Genomic DNA, 16,735 nt, shown 5'->3' with positions numbered 1-16,735 from the left:
AATAAAAAATATCTTCATTTGAAAGAATAATTTATTTTTAATTGGTTTGGTATACGATCAGACCATACATATAGGGGGAGTTTGTAGATCCATCCCATGTAATTCAAGAGGAATTGAAAGAAGGTTTTGCTCATTTATTTTGCATTTGATATGTGTAAAAATTAGTCAATAGTTTAGCATAAAATGAGCTAACCTAGCTATAGGAGTGACTTGCTTTTTTACGAATCCAATGCAAAGAAGAACTACCATTGTGCCTAATAAATAGCTTGCAATAAATGATAATGCTACCAAAATTTTCATCCAAGCAGAGAACAGCATGATAAACAACTTGGGAATCATCATGAGACCAGAGAATCGTCTCTCTAAGGGCCATTGCTTCAGCAACTGCTGGATCAAAAATACCATCGGTACAGCTAGAATAATCAGCCAGAAAATGACTGTAACAAGATAGAACTTGTTGTCCAGTACGACATCTTGTGATCTAATGTATATTCCTACTCTATGAGGGTTAGGGTTTCGTTTTCTTTCAGCGATTTTTTCTTCTCTTGTAGGAGCTTTGTTGTTCTTCCGTTGATTAGTTTACGTTCCTGTGTGTCCTTATTTTCCTCAAGTTTTGTCTTTGTTTCATCCATGTTAGTTTTTTCAATTGACAAAATTATTTATTGCAGGAATCAATAGAACATGATTTCAATGTTTTTGGAATTAAATTAAACAATTAGCTTTTCAAGATTTTAAAAATTAAGAGAACGCAATTTTTGAGAGTATAATAAAAAACAATATTGAAGTATAAAAATACAATAGAAAAAATTATCTAATTGGCAAAAGCCTGACAGGGCAATGTCGCATGGAGATAGAAGGCCTACGCGTCGTGAACTATTGAAGGAACTATTGAAGGACTAAAGAGTAAAAATTGAAGAATTTGGAGACGACTAGCGTCAAAAATTTTAGAAGAAAAATCTAGTGACATTAAAAAACCTTACGTTAGTATATTAAATCTTTTAACTTATAAAATTACGTTTACTAAATATTTTAACTCATAATATTTTATCTATTAAATAAATTTAATTTATAAAATTGTATTTATTGAATACTTATTGAATGGTCAAATATATAAAAATTATTGTTCAATGACTTAGTTTAAAATTTGCATAATGTATGCCACTTATTAAGCATAAACCAAGTAATTGAAAAAAAAAAAAATATAATTTTAGAAGTTAAAGTGTTATAATAACTCTAATTTTTAGTACTCTCTCCATCCTGAAAAGATAGTTCATCTTATATTTTCACACAGACTAAGAAAGTAGCAATTATTATGGTTAAAAGATAATTTTATTCATATCACTTTCCTACTATGTCCATCTTAAGTAACACATTTAATAAGGGTATGATAGGTAATTTAAGGATTAACTATAATATAAAAAAAGAAAGTGGACTATATTTTAAAATAAACCAAAAAGGAAAGATGGGCTATCTTTTTGGAACAAAAGAGCTTAGTACACCTAAAAGTTGATAGTACTAATAAATTTTTCTTATAAAATTAAAGTATCAATTTTTGCAATTAAAGATAAATAATGGGTTTAGCATTCATTTTATGGACATTACATTACTAGTGCATATTAATCGTGAGCATTGAAATCATAAATTTTGCAATTCTTTAAAAAACAAAACTTTTATTTTAGTTAAACTATTTTTCATCCACATCACATGCATTTAATTTAAATGCTAAATGTACATTTCAAGCTTCTATCTACCCATTTTACGAGTAAGTTATCAATTACATTGAAAATTTACCATTATTTATTAAATTATGTAATTCAATTAGCAAAATATGAAATATTGGTGTAAACTAATTGTTAAGTAGTTTCTATGTTCCATGAATATATTTTAAAATGCTCAATAGCTACTTTGATAAGCAAAATTAAAGTTATAATACTTCTAGAATAATGGTATCCTTGGACATATTTATTTTGTATAATTATATGATAATTTTTATAGCATTTAAGGATAAATTTGCTAAATAATAGTTTCTTTCAAAGCTAAAGAAGCAAATAAAGAGTTCACTGTCTGTAAGATTTAGAGATGCAAATAAACTTTTGTATTATGAGATGAAGTGGCTAGTAACTCGACTGGCTTATTGCTTAGCAGATAATGAACCGTGAACTGCGAGAAATAACAGAGGTAAGGAATTCTATTATTATTTTGAAAGACTAACTGCATGAAATAAATTAGATGATTAGTAATTGATATATGTATTTTCGATTTTCATTTAATTGTATTATCTTTACAAACTTTTAATTATAATATATTTTTATGGAAATCAATTTATTTTATTGTATCATTATTATATAAATATTATCATTTATTTATAAGTTATAATGCATAATACACATATATTACCCAAATATAAAACAAATTAAGGTATTCTCAAAGCACCACTATTTTTATGCATATTTAAAAATTGAGACAAAATTATTATAATTTGCAGAAAACTAATAACAAAATCCCACTATAATTTTACAAAACTTGACATATATTAATTATATATCAACAGTCAACAATAAATAAAAAAATAAACAATAAGAAATAATTATTCCTATAACACTCAGATGAAATATATATATAAATGAGATGTCAAGGTTGAGTGGTTTAGTTAATATTTTTACTTATGTGAGGAGTTAAAGGTCTCAAATTCGAGTTATCACCAATTTAGTAATTTTACTGTGTAGCCACAATGTTATTTGACCATTAGAAAAATTAATGTGAATCATCTTATAAAATTGAATTTTATTTCAAATCTCTTGCAAGAATATTGAATTACTGATATTTTTTTAAATAGAAGTGAGAGCGATGAATCCCACTTGATAATAACATTTATTTACATCGTGACATGTAAATAAATAAATAACAATGGGCGTTGACTTAATTTTCTAATGGTTGTTTAAGCGGAATGTCTTGAATCATACACTAGATGCTGCAACTCGCACCAAAAAGCTTTAGAGAGTTGGTTTAACAAAAAGTTTCTATTCCAACATATTTAGCTTAGTTGTCAACTTGTAGCTAGCTAGTTAGTAACTTAATTATTTTAGGATTGACTGGACTAAATTAGTTTTATGAATTTATTTATGAATTAAATTAATGAAAAATTATTTTTTTATAAAAATAAAAATACTTCTGACCATTCCTTGAAAAAATGATAAAATATGAATAATTTTAAAAATTCTCTATTTAATTGATTTGTTATATGGGCGGACCCATAAACTAAATCTAGACAAATCTTTTAAAAAAAATGATTTTTTTTTACATATAAAGGATTTGTTCGGCAATACTAGCTGTTTTAATAGTTATTAACTGTTTTAGTAGCTATTAGCTGGTAGATATTAATAGCTAGCTGTTAGCTGTTTAAATCGTAGCTGAAAACGAAAGTGTTTGATAAAAATAACTATTTAATTGGCAATAAATTTAAAATGATAAAAAAAGACATTGAAATATTCACCTAGAATTTTTAATTAAATTCATTATAAAAAATAATTTAGTAAAGAGAGTGAAACAATAAATATATATGAGATAAAATAACATTTTTCAAAACACTCCATAAACATCTATATATCAAATTACTGATCATAATAATTTATAAATAATGTTTTGAATAATTCAAAATACTAAATGTTGCTTTAAACGGTACTGCCCGAACACGCCCGAAAAGTTGTAAATTTATGGAGAAAAAGCCCATTTTCTCATCAGACTTTACTCGGTCAATAAAAATTAAAACTAATATTTTATTTTTGAAAATTTTATACGTCTAACTGTAAAGAAAGATGACTTCAAACTGCAAAAATTCCGCCTTAGAAACTTGAAAAACCTATATATATCCCAAATCTTGAAAATCTCAACTTGAAATCGCTGTTGATTATATCTAATCCCTCCTTAATACAATTTGATTTATCTTCATAAAAAAAAAAAAAACAAACAGACTGTTTTTCTAATTAGATCCAATGAAGCCTAGAGTGATGAAGTCTACGTAGAAAAGCTATTACACAAAAGAGAGTCCTACACCTTCGCGTGCAATTCCATTCCCGCACTTTTTCTCTACATCATTTTCTTCTAAAGACTTAAAACAAGATTGTTAGAAAATCAAGATTCAACGAAGCACTTTTAGTCAAGCGTAATTAGTTTTTATTTTTAACTTCAATTTTCAGTGTTATTAGGAATATTTGATTATAGCTATTGAGAAATAGGTAATTAAATTAGATTAAAATAATTAATAATTTTAAAAAGATTATTAGTGATTTTAGAATTATTTTTTCTATGTTGAACAACTAAATTGATTATCGAACTAATGAAATAAATTCTATAAAATTAAGTGAAGTCAAAAAAATTCTAATATGAAAAAAAAATAATTACAATACATGATAACTGAAAATAATCGTCCATAATAACAAAAATATTTTATTTAGATTAACTTAAAGTCCCCAAATTTAAACTATGGTGACAGGCTAATTATTTCTTCTTCTTATTAGAAAATGTTATATTTCATTGGAATACTAGTCATTAGTTTTAATTACAATACTAATTATTGAATTTGATAATAATGCTAGTTATGAGAGAGATTAATTATCAAATAGAGCCAATCAAAATCTGGGTGCTTAAAGAAAAATTTGTGAAGAGAAGTGAATGCAACCTACGGGAAATACCAGTTCTAGAACATATCTTTTTATGACATGTCAAATATCAGTAAGTTCTTCACAATTTTATGGCTAATAATGAAAAACACACCTCAACCCTAAAATTTTACACGATAGTTGTTAAAAACACAAGGCACACTATTGTTAGCGCCTCACGCCTGCAGAAAGACGCGCCTCACGCCTGCAGAAAGACGCGCCTCTGCGCCTTCAAGGCTCGAGTCTCTGTGCGTTAATTATGAAACGTAAGACGCAATGCAAGATCTCCCCCTGGAGTAAAATAGTACTTCCCCACAAACAGAACACTTATTATTAAATGCAGAATAAATAATCATATAGTAATTCATTGTGCAAGCCTACTCTAACTAACAAAATTGACCATCTTATGTTACATTAGGAAACAACCTCTCTCCAACAACCATAATATTTGATTGGGCCGAAAATAAAGGTTTTTTGGCTACCTAACCCAAGGCAACCATCGTATTATGGCAGTCAGAATACAAACTTTTCTTCCTCCGCACCCGCTGAGAGTACTCTATCTTTCATCTCCCGAAGAGATGCAGCTGCTGAATCGCTTATCCCCAGCAGATATTGCAAGCGAGACAGCTTTTCCTGTGGGGGATCATTTTTCATGTAGATAGTGAATAAATCATCTAGCTCTTCTGGTACTTCCCATGTCAACGGTTCAGAAGGTACAGCTTTATCACAAGCCAGTAAGTCATTAAGAGTGGAAACCTGCAAAAGCAGAAAAAGCAAAAAACCACCACTAATATTGTGAGCATTCAAATAAATAAATCCACTGCTACTTCAACTGGCACCATATACATTAAAATAAAAAATAAAAAAGACCAAATTAATAATAACAATAATACTGATAAAACCACTAAAATATCTAAGGTTCAAAAATTCAATACCACTCCTTGATGATTTCTCTGCCTTAGTAGTGCCACAGCCTGAATCAATGAGTTTGATAGTCTAGTCCGAGCAAGTTCATGAACAACGCTTTTTGACTTCTCAGCATTGATGCTAAGATCTGCAGGGATTTTCTCATAGACTTCCTCTTCATCAAACTCTCCAGTACCTGATGAGAATATTTCATCCACAGTTTTTTTGAACAGGTTCTCTCGCAACTTCTCAGATATCATGCTGTCCAAATCAACACTTGCTTCCTTAAGTTCTCGAATCTGCTTTATATTAAGCCTTCCCCGACTGACAGCAGTTTCAAGGGCTGCAGCCATTTTTGTAGTCGTAATGCTCTTAATTACCTTTTGTGCATACTCTGGTGGCAATCCAACTTGTTTCTGCACCTCAGTGAGCTTCTCAACCCTGTCTTTTGTCAGCTGTCCATCGGCTAAAATCACCTCAGCTTGTTGCCTAAAAGCCTGCTCAGCAAGGCTCCTGTGAACTTCCACAATTTCCTTGCCAGTCAAACCCAGAATTCCACCTAGTTGATTCAGCAAAAGATACTCCGAGTCATCCTTTTTGGTAGTAATTTGAGCACCAAATGGAATCCTGGTCACTTCGCCAGTTAGGCAGTATAGCAAGTATGTCTTATAAAGGTCAGTCCGATCTCTTTCAGGAAGATCATCTCTGAGATTTATCTCTGTCTGGCCGGGCTTCCCCATCTTTGCAGCAAGGTCCTCACTAGGTTTTATTTTTCTAAGTGTCTCAAGGGACTCCCATTCTTCATCATCCCATTCCTCATCCTCTTTAATTTGCTTTTCTTCCTCCTTCAAAGTCTCTTCTGATTGAGTTTCAGAAGGTTCCCCTTTTATGTCAGCAACCAATTCCGTCACAACCAATGTATTGAAAGCAATCATTTTCTTTAGTTCTTTTGCAGCCTCAGTACGATTGTCAGCAGTACGTGCTCTCTTTATATAGTTAATGAAAATCTTTCGAACCTGCAAGGTGGATCACGATTACAGCAAAAAGCAAGCGCAAATATCTTTTGTTTTAAACATATATTTCACTTAATAGTATATTGTAGTCAAACTTATACTCACTGCTTTGCCAGCAATAGTCATGGCAGCTTCCCGTGTTAATCGTAATCCATGAGCTGCCTTCCTTACTGCCATCTTGACATCAGCATCATAACCATCAACACCTGAGGCAATTGCTTGCTTGACCACCTGAAAAGGGCAAATAAACATAATCAGCTACTTTGCCAGAAATAACTGGTATTGTGTCAATCAATCAGACAACATGGTTTTTCACTTTTGGATAAGGCAGTGATTTCATTAAAAATGAAAAAAAAAAGGAACAAAAGAACAAAAAACAAAGAAATAAGCCTGTAAAGCAACAATTTGAGCTCCCAGTGAGTGGTAATACACAAGCTTTTCATAACTATCAAATTCCAAACCAACAAATTTTGACCGCAGGCAAGCAATGAACAAAACAATCCCAACCAAGGACAAGTGATCACCATGCTCTATGTAGCCTAAAATGCGCCATGACATTAGCCAAATGAACTTTCAAAGGCCACAATACATCAATAGTTGCATTATGAAAAATGCCACTAATTTTGGGGAAGAACGTAAGGATTCCCCTTGAACAGATCAAAGTGGCAAAAAAACACACCATAGAGATACCTTTTTATGAATATTTACCTTATCCACCTCTACAGTACTAAATCTCTCTCAAGTTACAAAATAATAAGATCAGCTTGATGATAGGAGACCACTATATGCAAGTTCTCAAACAACAGAAGATCATAAACAAACTAACTGTTACCTTTTCAAACAGACTGCCACAGATATCAGAATGAGCTGCATCGATAGTCTGCTGAGGAATGCAGAGCATGACTCGCAAGCGGTTCAAAGCAACAACATCCTCTTCACTCAGCTCTCCATCAGCCACACATTGCTGGAGCTTTTGCCGGTAAATTTCTTGAAAGAACAAGAGAGATAACAAGACGTAATTCAGTAAAAATAGTACTAGAACTTACTCACAATCTTCCCTTCAATATAGAATGAAATTCTGACCAACAGAAAAAATTCCAGAAAATGAAGGCATCAACATAATGAGTTAACAGATTTATGGCTTCCCATTATTCAATACCTTCATGTATCTCAGTTGCCTTCAGTGCATCAAAGTGCAATTCTTCACACAGATTTTGTAGGAAGGCAGCTTTGCTGTCTGCCAAATCCAAATCACCACTGGAAACAGCCTGTGCAAGTCGTTTCCGATATGCCTTTGAGGTAACATCAAGTGAAATAGTTTCTGCTTCCCTTTTTCCTAAACCAAATATATTCCTTAAATGATTCAACGCAGCAAGCTACAAAAGGATATAATAAAAGGGTTATAAACTCATAATACATAAACAGTTCTGTAAAAATACATAAGGGAAACCCACCATCAATAAGCACAAACTTGTTAGAAGTCATTCACATATTCAAATATAAATAATGATGTATTTAATCCAAAGTTCTGACATGATTACAGAAATAATCAACTTAAACATGCTTAGAACTTGAGCTTGCTTAAAACCAAACTCGAAGGCTTCAAGGCTCGCATTCACTTGTTCAGAGCTAGCTTCCTTTTCCCTTTGGCAAGGTAGCAGGCTCCTAAATATCAGCAGATACATTATATATTGGCTGTTTCATAACAGTTCTTAAGGGTCAATACTATTTTCCATTTTCATACCCAGGATTTGGATGCAGAGGTGAATCCTCCGTTACCATAGTGATTATACCAGCATGGACGATTCAAGACTAAACCAAAGAAACAGCAATGTGGCCATCTCTGATTGTCTAAACTATATTGCAGACTATCTATTACATAAAATATGAAAAAAGGAGAGAAATTTGACAAAAAATAGAATCAATTTCTCTGTGAAAAGAGAAGCAAACAAAAAAAATAAGAGTCGATTCAGACTAACTTGAATTCAGAGAATCAAAAATACTTGCTTCCTTCTGTCTCCAGAAATTCCTTTTCCCTTCTAAATCTTCAAAATTTCAGCTCTTTTCATTTTGTAACTTCCTAATTTCTTGCTTTTTCCTTCCCAAAACTTTAAACTTTCACGATTCTTGAATTATCCAGATGATAGGGAGGGCATTTAATTTTTATTTCATTAATATCTGATAGAAAAAAGAAAAAAATTTGGTGTTTCGGTTTGGGAAATCACAAGAAAAGGTTGCACTGAGATATAAAAAAGAGATGAAAAGTGTTGAGAAGAGGAGTTGGATGTGTCAATCAGTTTCCTTGAGGTGAGAGAGGCGTTGGATTAGCTTTTGCTATTTTGAGCGATGATCTAAACAGTAACAAGGTTAGATTTGCGGCTTTATCTTGTTCTCCCCCATCTCCAAAAAATAAATAAATAAATGAATGAAAAAAAGTAGTTTCATGTGTTTTTTTCCCCCTGATTTTTATATGAAAAGGCAGGATTTCAAGTTGCAGTTTTCTATATAATCTGAAATTTTCAATTAAATAAGTTTTATCTAATTATTATATAAATTAATAATATAACACTTTATTCAGGAAAATTGTAAAGAAGGAAAGTTAGAAAAAAAATTTTCCAAGTTAAACTTTAAGCTTTTTTTAGTAAACAGTTATTTTGTATCCTATTTATTAATATTGTTGTCTTTCTCAACAAATTTGCCATATAGTGTCAGCTACAATCACAGTTGCAGACATACTAGCACATCCACAGTGCAAAACCCAACACCACCTATGACCGAGATTTAAAACCACGCCAGGTAGTGCCAATGTATTATCTTGGATTCACAATTGGATAGTTCCTAATCACAAAGTACAAGTCATACACGAAAAACAAGCATGCACACACAAACAAGAAAAAGAAATTCAGGTGCATAGCAAGGTAAGGGCAGCATTGTTTACCTTATTCTCTGTCATGCGACCACTAGATAAAGCATCTGTTATATATACTCTGTAAAGGAGCTTCAAGTCATCCATCTTTCTCTCGTTATCATACTCGCCACCTAGGCCACAAAGTTTCAATAGAGCCACCTTCCAGATTAGAGATGTCCAGATTCATTTATGAAGAATGGGAAAGCAAATGTTCCATTAGCATCCTACCTACTAATGAAACTGATCCAACCCCACGAGCAAAGGAAGCTGAATCAACATGGTTCTTTAATGAAATAAGCTTATTGTTGAATGCCAGTATCTTTTCAAGCTCTTCCACAACTTGCGTCACACCCTTACTGTAAAACAAATTAATTATGAAATGATATGCATTACAATAATAAAACATATATACACACACACACACATAAACACATATATATTGAAATATATATTCTGCAAAAATGTACTCCATTGAAGAATATATATATATATATATATATATATATATATATATATATATATATATTCTTTGAAAAATCAATCGCCAATTAAGCTTGTGATACTTAAAGCTGAACTTAAGCAAAGTGATACTGATCATACACAGCTCTTGTCCTGGACTTCAGAATATCCAATGCTGTTGATATATTTTCCTCAACTATTTTTCTTGTCTGCTGCCTAAATAAGTCCTCTGCAAGCTGTATGAAACACAAAAACCACCAATGAACAAAAAACAAAAAGCCTATAAAAATCTAGGTCAAGTTATGAAGAAGGTACCTCATCAGAAAGCCGATATTGAAGCTGCAGTTGCCTGAGACTAACAAGCTGCTCCACATCAATATCTGTTTCAAAGGAAAATGTAATTTAGTAAAAACTAGAATGTCAACAAGTTCCGGCATCAGTAGAAAAGGAAATTTCAACTCATCTGATGAAATCATACAAGGAAACATAACCAAAAGCAAAATTGAAAGCATATTAATAAAATAAAAAATTGTAAATGAATTGTCCCTTGTCCATCCCAAAGAATTTATATCAAGCTTCTTAAGAAAATTAACAAGCATCCTCCACTAAGATTGCTGTATTAATTTAAACAAATTCTATATTGATCATTTTGACACAGAGAAAGTCTTCCACCCCACAATCAGTTGATTGGTAATCAGTGATGATAAGCACAGCACTTTTAACCGGGGGAACCATTAGTACCACTTGCCAGTTGCCACACACACACACACACACACACACATTCCATTTAGATAAGTAGAACATTGTCCAAACAACACAGCATCTGGAAGCTTGCAAACCACTTGGTTCAGTCAGTGAAAACAATATAACAATAATATTAGAGACCTTAATACATATTGCGTTTACCTCTGGTAACTGATTTTAGCTTTGAAGCATATAACCTCTGAGCATTATCACGGATAGCAATCTCAATCTGGGAACATCAGAATAATGAAAAAACAAATATATAGGTTACAACCCAAAAGCCAAATAGAAAATTATGAAAAACTCCGAAGAACGAAAACCAACTCATGTACAAGAATATATTTGGCTTAATGCATGTTAGTATTTCACAAACTTAAGGTAAAAAACAATATAGATCTTCAATGCTAATAGATCATCAATGATAAGACCACTACAAAACAAATTCAGACAAATTGATAGATAGAAAAACATAGAGCATATGAAATAAGTACCTGTGAATCAGTAACTTTGAAAACACGCTTCCAAGGTAAAAGAAATGATGATGCTTCTCCAAAAACCAGGGTTGATACATAGATCAACTTCTGGAATGCCTGCACAGAATCAGTACTAATGGTCAAGCTTCACTCCACACCCGAATTACATACCTCTACTTAAGGTGTTGCATGATATTACTAATGGCATACCCGACGCTGCTCTACATCACCATCACGATCTCCAGTTTCAAGCCTTTGCCTGAAAATCCGCCGACCAATCTACAACCAAACGAGTAAAATCAATAAGTATAATCCAGTCAAGCATAAAAGTTAAACGTTCTGGAAAGGCATAAGAATAGTTTATGTAAGAATACCTCTACATGCATACTGGCAGCATCTGGGTCATCAATGCCCAGTGCACTTTTGAAGTTGGATATTATTTCAACTTCATTCCCTTTAAGATCTTCACCTCCTGGAGGGAGAACAGATGACACAAACCTATGCAGAACCAATGTTATGAAAATAGAAATACATAAATTTAATTACTGAAAGTACTGGTAAGGTGGACATTTAACTCACCTACAGTATAAATCACAAAGTTCGGCATTGAATGCCTCGTCCTGCTTGCTTACACCGTATCTGAGATATCAATCAAACAGTACAAAAGGAATTCATTTGAGAATTAACAAAAGAAAATTATGTAAATAAATAAACAAATAAATAAAAACCTTTTGGCAATCTGTTGGATATCCTCCTTCTTAACAGTTTTGGGATCATCCAAGGCAGCCACATAGTTATGTAAATCAGTGGCTGCAACTTCCGGTACGGAAGAATTGATGGCAAAGACAGCCGCAGCACCCGCACCTCCTACAGCGGCTGCAGCACCCAAAGCCAAATTTTGGGACTTACCAAACCTGAAGCCTAATGCATAACCAGCAGCCAGAGAACCAGCCAGAATAATAGCAGAGCTCGCCAATCTCAATGGCGGTGAGAGATTAGCCACCAATGGCTGTATTCCACCAAGCTCTCGCTTCCCTCCAAAAACATCGGAACTGATTGAAGAGGAAGAAGATGAAGTAGAATCATCACTTGATTTATCAGAGGAGCACCGTGGGATGGACACGCGGAAACGGCGACGGCTTGTTGTTGGGATGGTGAGACGGAGAGGACTAAGAAGGGATTGGCTAGAGGAAGATGGGGATGTCAGGAGAGACGAATTGTTCATGACTCGCTCTAACTCAGGGGCCTTGTGAGAGGAGAATTTTTGGTAACAGTGATTCTGCTTTTAGGGTTTAACAAGTGAAAACAAATGAACATAGAGGATGGAGCTGGATGGTTAGAAAACAATGAAAGGGTTATATAAACAAATCTACAAAAATACAAAAAAGAAAACCCACCAATAATAAGAGCCAATAAGCTCAAACTTGTTAGAATGTCAATACCAAATTGAAAATAAATTTTCTAAAACCATTTCAAAACCTCAAAGATCAGCATTAACACCCAACATCAAATACAAAAAACCACCCAGTCAGCCTCAATCAAATTGAAACAAAGGGTAAATTGGCAAAATTTAGTAACCAAGAAAAGCAAATTAAATTACTCTATAGATATAGAGAAACCAGATTATTATATAGCTAATTGCATTTTACATCTTTTTCTCTGAGAAAGAAAAAGAACTCAATAAACTAATTCACCAAGAAAATAACAAAAGCCACTAACCTACTTCGATGATTGAGAATTGCAGCTCAGAGGTGTGTTGAGTAGAAGAGCAGCCACTGAGAAGGATATGGGCGGCTAAAGAGGAGAAGAGAGGGTTAACCGATTTTAGGATAATAACATTGGAGGGTAGTCTTGCCAATAACAACTTAGATGGTTCATTTTGAAAATTCTACCAGTTTTAATACAACTTTTAACATATGCTAGTTTATTTTCGTTTATTTCCGTAAAATGAGTTAGAGATAAATATTTTTTATAAATTTTTTGTTGTTAGAAGTGTTTAGAAAAATAAATCAACGAACAAAATTTTCTTGATTAAAGCAAAATTAAATTATTTTTAAGAAAAATGACTTTTCATTTTCAAGAGAGAAAAAATATTTTCCCAATATTGATAAACTTATTATAACTTTATAAATGTATATTTTTAATTTATTAATCACAGATAGCCACTACCACTAGTTACCATTTACTACCAGCCATCACCATCGGTAATTAACAACTTTTATGATTTACCATTTTTTGCATTTTTTTTCTCATATTTAACAATAAAATTTTTAAAATACAAAAATTCTATTATTATAAATATTTTTATGGTCTTGTAAGTTAAACATTTTAATATTTTTAACCAATTTCTAATATTGCAACAAAACAACTGGAAATAAGTCATTTGTAGAATATTCTAATTTGTTATTTACATTATATACATCGTGTTCAGTTATAACTTTTTAAGTAGCTTTTATATAACGATCGATAATATAGCGTTTGAATTAACTTTTAAAAGTTGAGATAATTTTTTATAAAATGTTAAATCATATAACATTTAGCATTAAACATTTTATGAAAATCTACACACTCAAACAGCGAACAGCTAAATACTATTAAAATAGCTAACAGCTAAACGCTACTAAAATAGCTGACAGCTACTAAAACAATTAATTTTGCTGAATAAATCCTTAATGTTATAACATAAATTCATTTTGAGATTTAAAAAAAATACAATAATTAATTTATATTACATGTTAATAGATACTTATATTTTGTACATATCTCGTAATACGTTAGAGTCAATTAAAAAGAAAATGATGTATTTTTTTCTTTTAAAATAACACTTTGAATGTGTACGTTATTTATATTCATGATTTATTTTTTTTTTTGAATATAATCTTCTAGTAATTTGTGTTGTCTATTATATAATATAAAATTCAGTTGCACGTTTATACTTTATTTTATATAATTATTTAAGCATAAAATATCTTTTCTGATTTACTAAAAAAAATACAAAAACATTCGTGATAAGAAAATCATTATACATCATATTATAAAGAAATTTTAATTCACGATCTTTAATAAAAAAATAAGGAATAACTTTTAAATCTAGATTTAGATAGATGGTGCACTTAAATTTTCAAAATGAAAATAGATTCAAATTAAGACTAAACTAAAAAATATTCAGTTTATTCATACAAACCGAAAAACCAACTCAAATCGGTTCAACTCGAAGTTCTACTAGCTCTAAATTTAGGAAGGAATATAGGTTTCTCGGGGAGATTTTAGACAAAACCCTAACTAAGTACAAAATAGACCACTGATCTTGGTCACGTGTCATTTCTAACATATACAGTTTCTCTTCCTCTCTATTATTAAAAATAAAAAAAATACACATATTTATTTATAGAAATTTCACATAAATATATTAAAGAGTAGAGAAAATAATCTACATGTTGTGATTCAGTTGGTAATGTAGGCTGGACATATAGAAAGATCTCTTAGATTTGAATCCCACTAAACGCATCTGCAGGGAGGAAGGAAGGGTCTTAATTGTGACTAAGCTCTGAGCCAGATTAGGTGGTCTTTGATAATAGGATCCAGATACCGGTGATTTACACACAAAAAAAAAAAAAAGAAAGAGAAGAGAAAGTAATATATTAAATTTCACATAAACTATTAAATCAATTAAATATGTTATATTTTTATTATTTTATAATTTTTTTTAAATTTATTGCATAATCCTGATTATTTCTAAAGGTATTAGAAAAGAAAAAAGAATATCACATATTCCTTTTCTATAATGAAAAAAAAGAAAAAAAATATTATGTAAGTATTTTTTTTTAATAATCTTCTATAAGAAAAAGAAAAAAAAATAAAAATTAACTAAATCTTTTATAAACGCCATGTTATCATGAAATTGGGTTATTTTCTACAAAATAACTAAAAAAATTATTTCATATGTAATATATTTTTAAATTTAAATAACTTGCAGGTTTTAAATAAAAATTTCTTTTTAAAAAATATATTTTTGTTTATGAGCATTTTTTATATTATTTATTATTACATAATAAGTTTTAAATATTTTTAGAATATTTTACATCTAAATTTAATTTAAATTCATCAATACAATACCAATAAATTTGTTAAAATTAAAATTTCTATTCAATTAAGGAAATGATTTCTTTACGTTTCAATAAATAAAATTCAGAACTCTTGAAGATATTTTGTTCATCTTTGAATTTAATAAGGTTATTTTTATCTATCTATATTCTTTCTATTTTTACTTATTATTAATTAAAGTCTTTTAATTCGGTACAACTTATTTTTTTAATTAGATTATTTTAGTTGAGTATGATTAAGGATATTTTAGAATTTTTAATTTAAATATTTTATTTAATTGTCCATTATAAATGATATTTTAATATTTTTAAATTAAAGTACTTTAATTGATTCGTTAAGGATATTTCAAAATATCTCTAATATTATTAAGGGTAAATTTACGAATATATTATTTCCCTTCTCATCCTTATTTTTATATATGTTATAGATAGATTACAGATAAACGTTAGAATTAGAGCTCATTTTTTGAAATAATTAAATAATGCTCTACTGCTCTTAAATTTAGTCAAGTAAACATATCAATAATAATAATAATAATATAAGCGGGAATGAGAATAATAAAGGAATTGGCAAAAAATATCCTCAGTTAATCTAAATATAGGCAAAAATATATTTAAGGATTTTAATTTTATTAATTGAAAAAAATAAAGATAATTTTATTTCTAATAAAAAAATTTAACGGGACAATTCCTAATTGAGGAGTTTTATACTAAATAAAATTTTTAATTAAAATAAAAATTATAAAAATTATAATTATTATTAATAGGTTTTCCATTATTATATTTCTAATTTCTAAAAAAAATATTTAGTACATTTTAAAATGCTTAAATTAATTTCGTTCTTAAAAGAATCAAAATATAAGTAAATTCTGATTTTAGATGTCAAAGTTTGTCATATAAATTTATACTTATTTATTATCTGAACTGAAGAAAATTATTTATTCTATTGAAGTTTTGTAGTTTAAATTTCATAATAATCATTTGGTTTTTATTTGATCAATTAATATATTTGTCAAAGGCATAATCAATATAGCCGAGATCAATGGGTGATCAAGAAAGTTCATGGCTCGGGCCAGTGATTCTAGTGTTCTTTGAAGGATTGTTGTCTGAAGGTCTCCGGGAAAAGGAGATCATACACCATAATTTTGTGATAGCATCTTCCAATTTCAGTTCTAGTATTTTTAGTAGGCAAGCGAGTGAACGTGGAAATTAGCACAGTCCAGTTGGAGACCCAAGTTTACTGCCTCCACCTTATATCCTCCCCCAGGGCGGCCAAAATCCGGTTTTTAGAACTAGAACCGTCGTTTTGAATCGGTGGGAACCAAATCGGTCCGAATCAGAATCGGAATCGATGGGAATTTAACTGGTAACCAAAATTAGAATCGATCCGAACTGATTCGATTCGAACTGTGAACCGGCGGTTGCAAAAATCAGTCATAACCATCGGTTCCAGTTCTAATTAGAACCGTTT

General features: G+C 30.6%; 1 protein-coding gene across 5 annotated transcripts; it reads right to left on the bottom strand.

Annotated features, from left to right (window-relative positions):
- Window positions 1-4,966: 4,966 nt before the first annotated feature.
- On the bottom strand, window positions 4,967-13,039 carry TIC110 (translocon at the inner envelope membrane of chloroplasts 110). 5 transcript variants are annotated; one of them, XM_012225633.4, is made up of 16 exons: window positions 12,881-13,039; window positions 11,890-12,440; window positions 11,741-11,800; window positions 11,536-11,659; window positions 11,372-11,440; window positions 11,180-11,278; window positions 10,851-10,917; window positions 10,260-10,324; window positions 10,086-10,180; window positions 9,714-9,841; window positions 9,516-9,616; window positions 7,737-7,953; window positions 7,410-7,564; window positions 6,683-6,808; window positions 5,594-6,580; window positions 4,967-5,414 (listed from the first exon to the last, which is right to left on the bottom strand). In XM_012225633.4, the coding sequence occupies exons 2-16, from the start codon at window positions 12,384-12,386 to the stop codon at window positions 5,172-5,174; spliced, it is 3,033 nt and encodes a 1,010-aa protein (XP_012081023.1). In that variant the 5' UTR covers window positions 12,387-12,440; window positions 12,881-13,039; the 3' UTR covers window positions 4,967-5,171. The 5 variants fall into 5 exon arrangements, with proteins under 5 accessions (XP_012081023.1, XP_012081022.1, XP_037493993.1 ...); XM_012225632.4 differs by having other exon boundaries at window positions 11,890-12,489; window positions 12,881-13,036; XM_037638065.2 differs by having other exon boundaries at window positions 11,890-12,443; window positions 12,881-13,025.
- Between the last annotated feature and the right edge of the window lie 3,696 nt (window positions 13,040-16,735).

Source organism: Jatropha curcas, chromosome 11, assembly GCF_041381405.1.
Source record: "Jatropha curcas cultivar XTBG-Jc1 chromosome 11, XTBG_Jcur_1.0, whole genome shotgun sequence".
Lineage (NCBI taxonomy): Eukaryota > Viridiplantae > Streptophyta > Magnoliopsida > Malpighiales > Euphorbiaceae > Jatropha > Jatropha curcas.
This window is presented reverse-complemented; position numbering and strand designations above follow the sequence as displayed.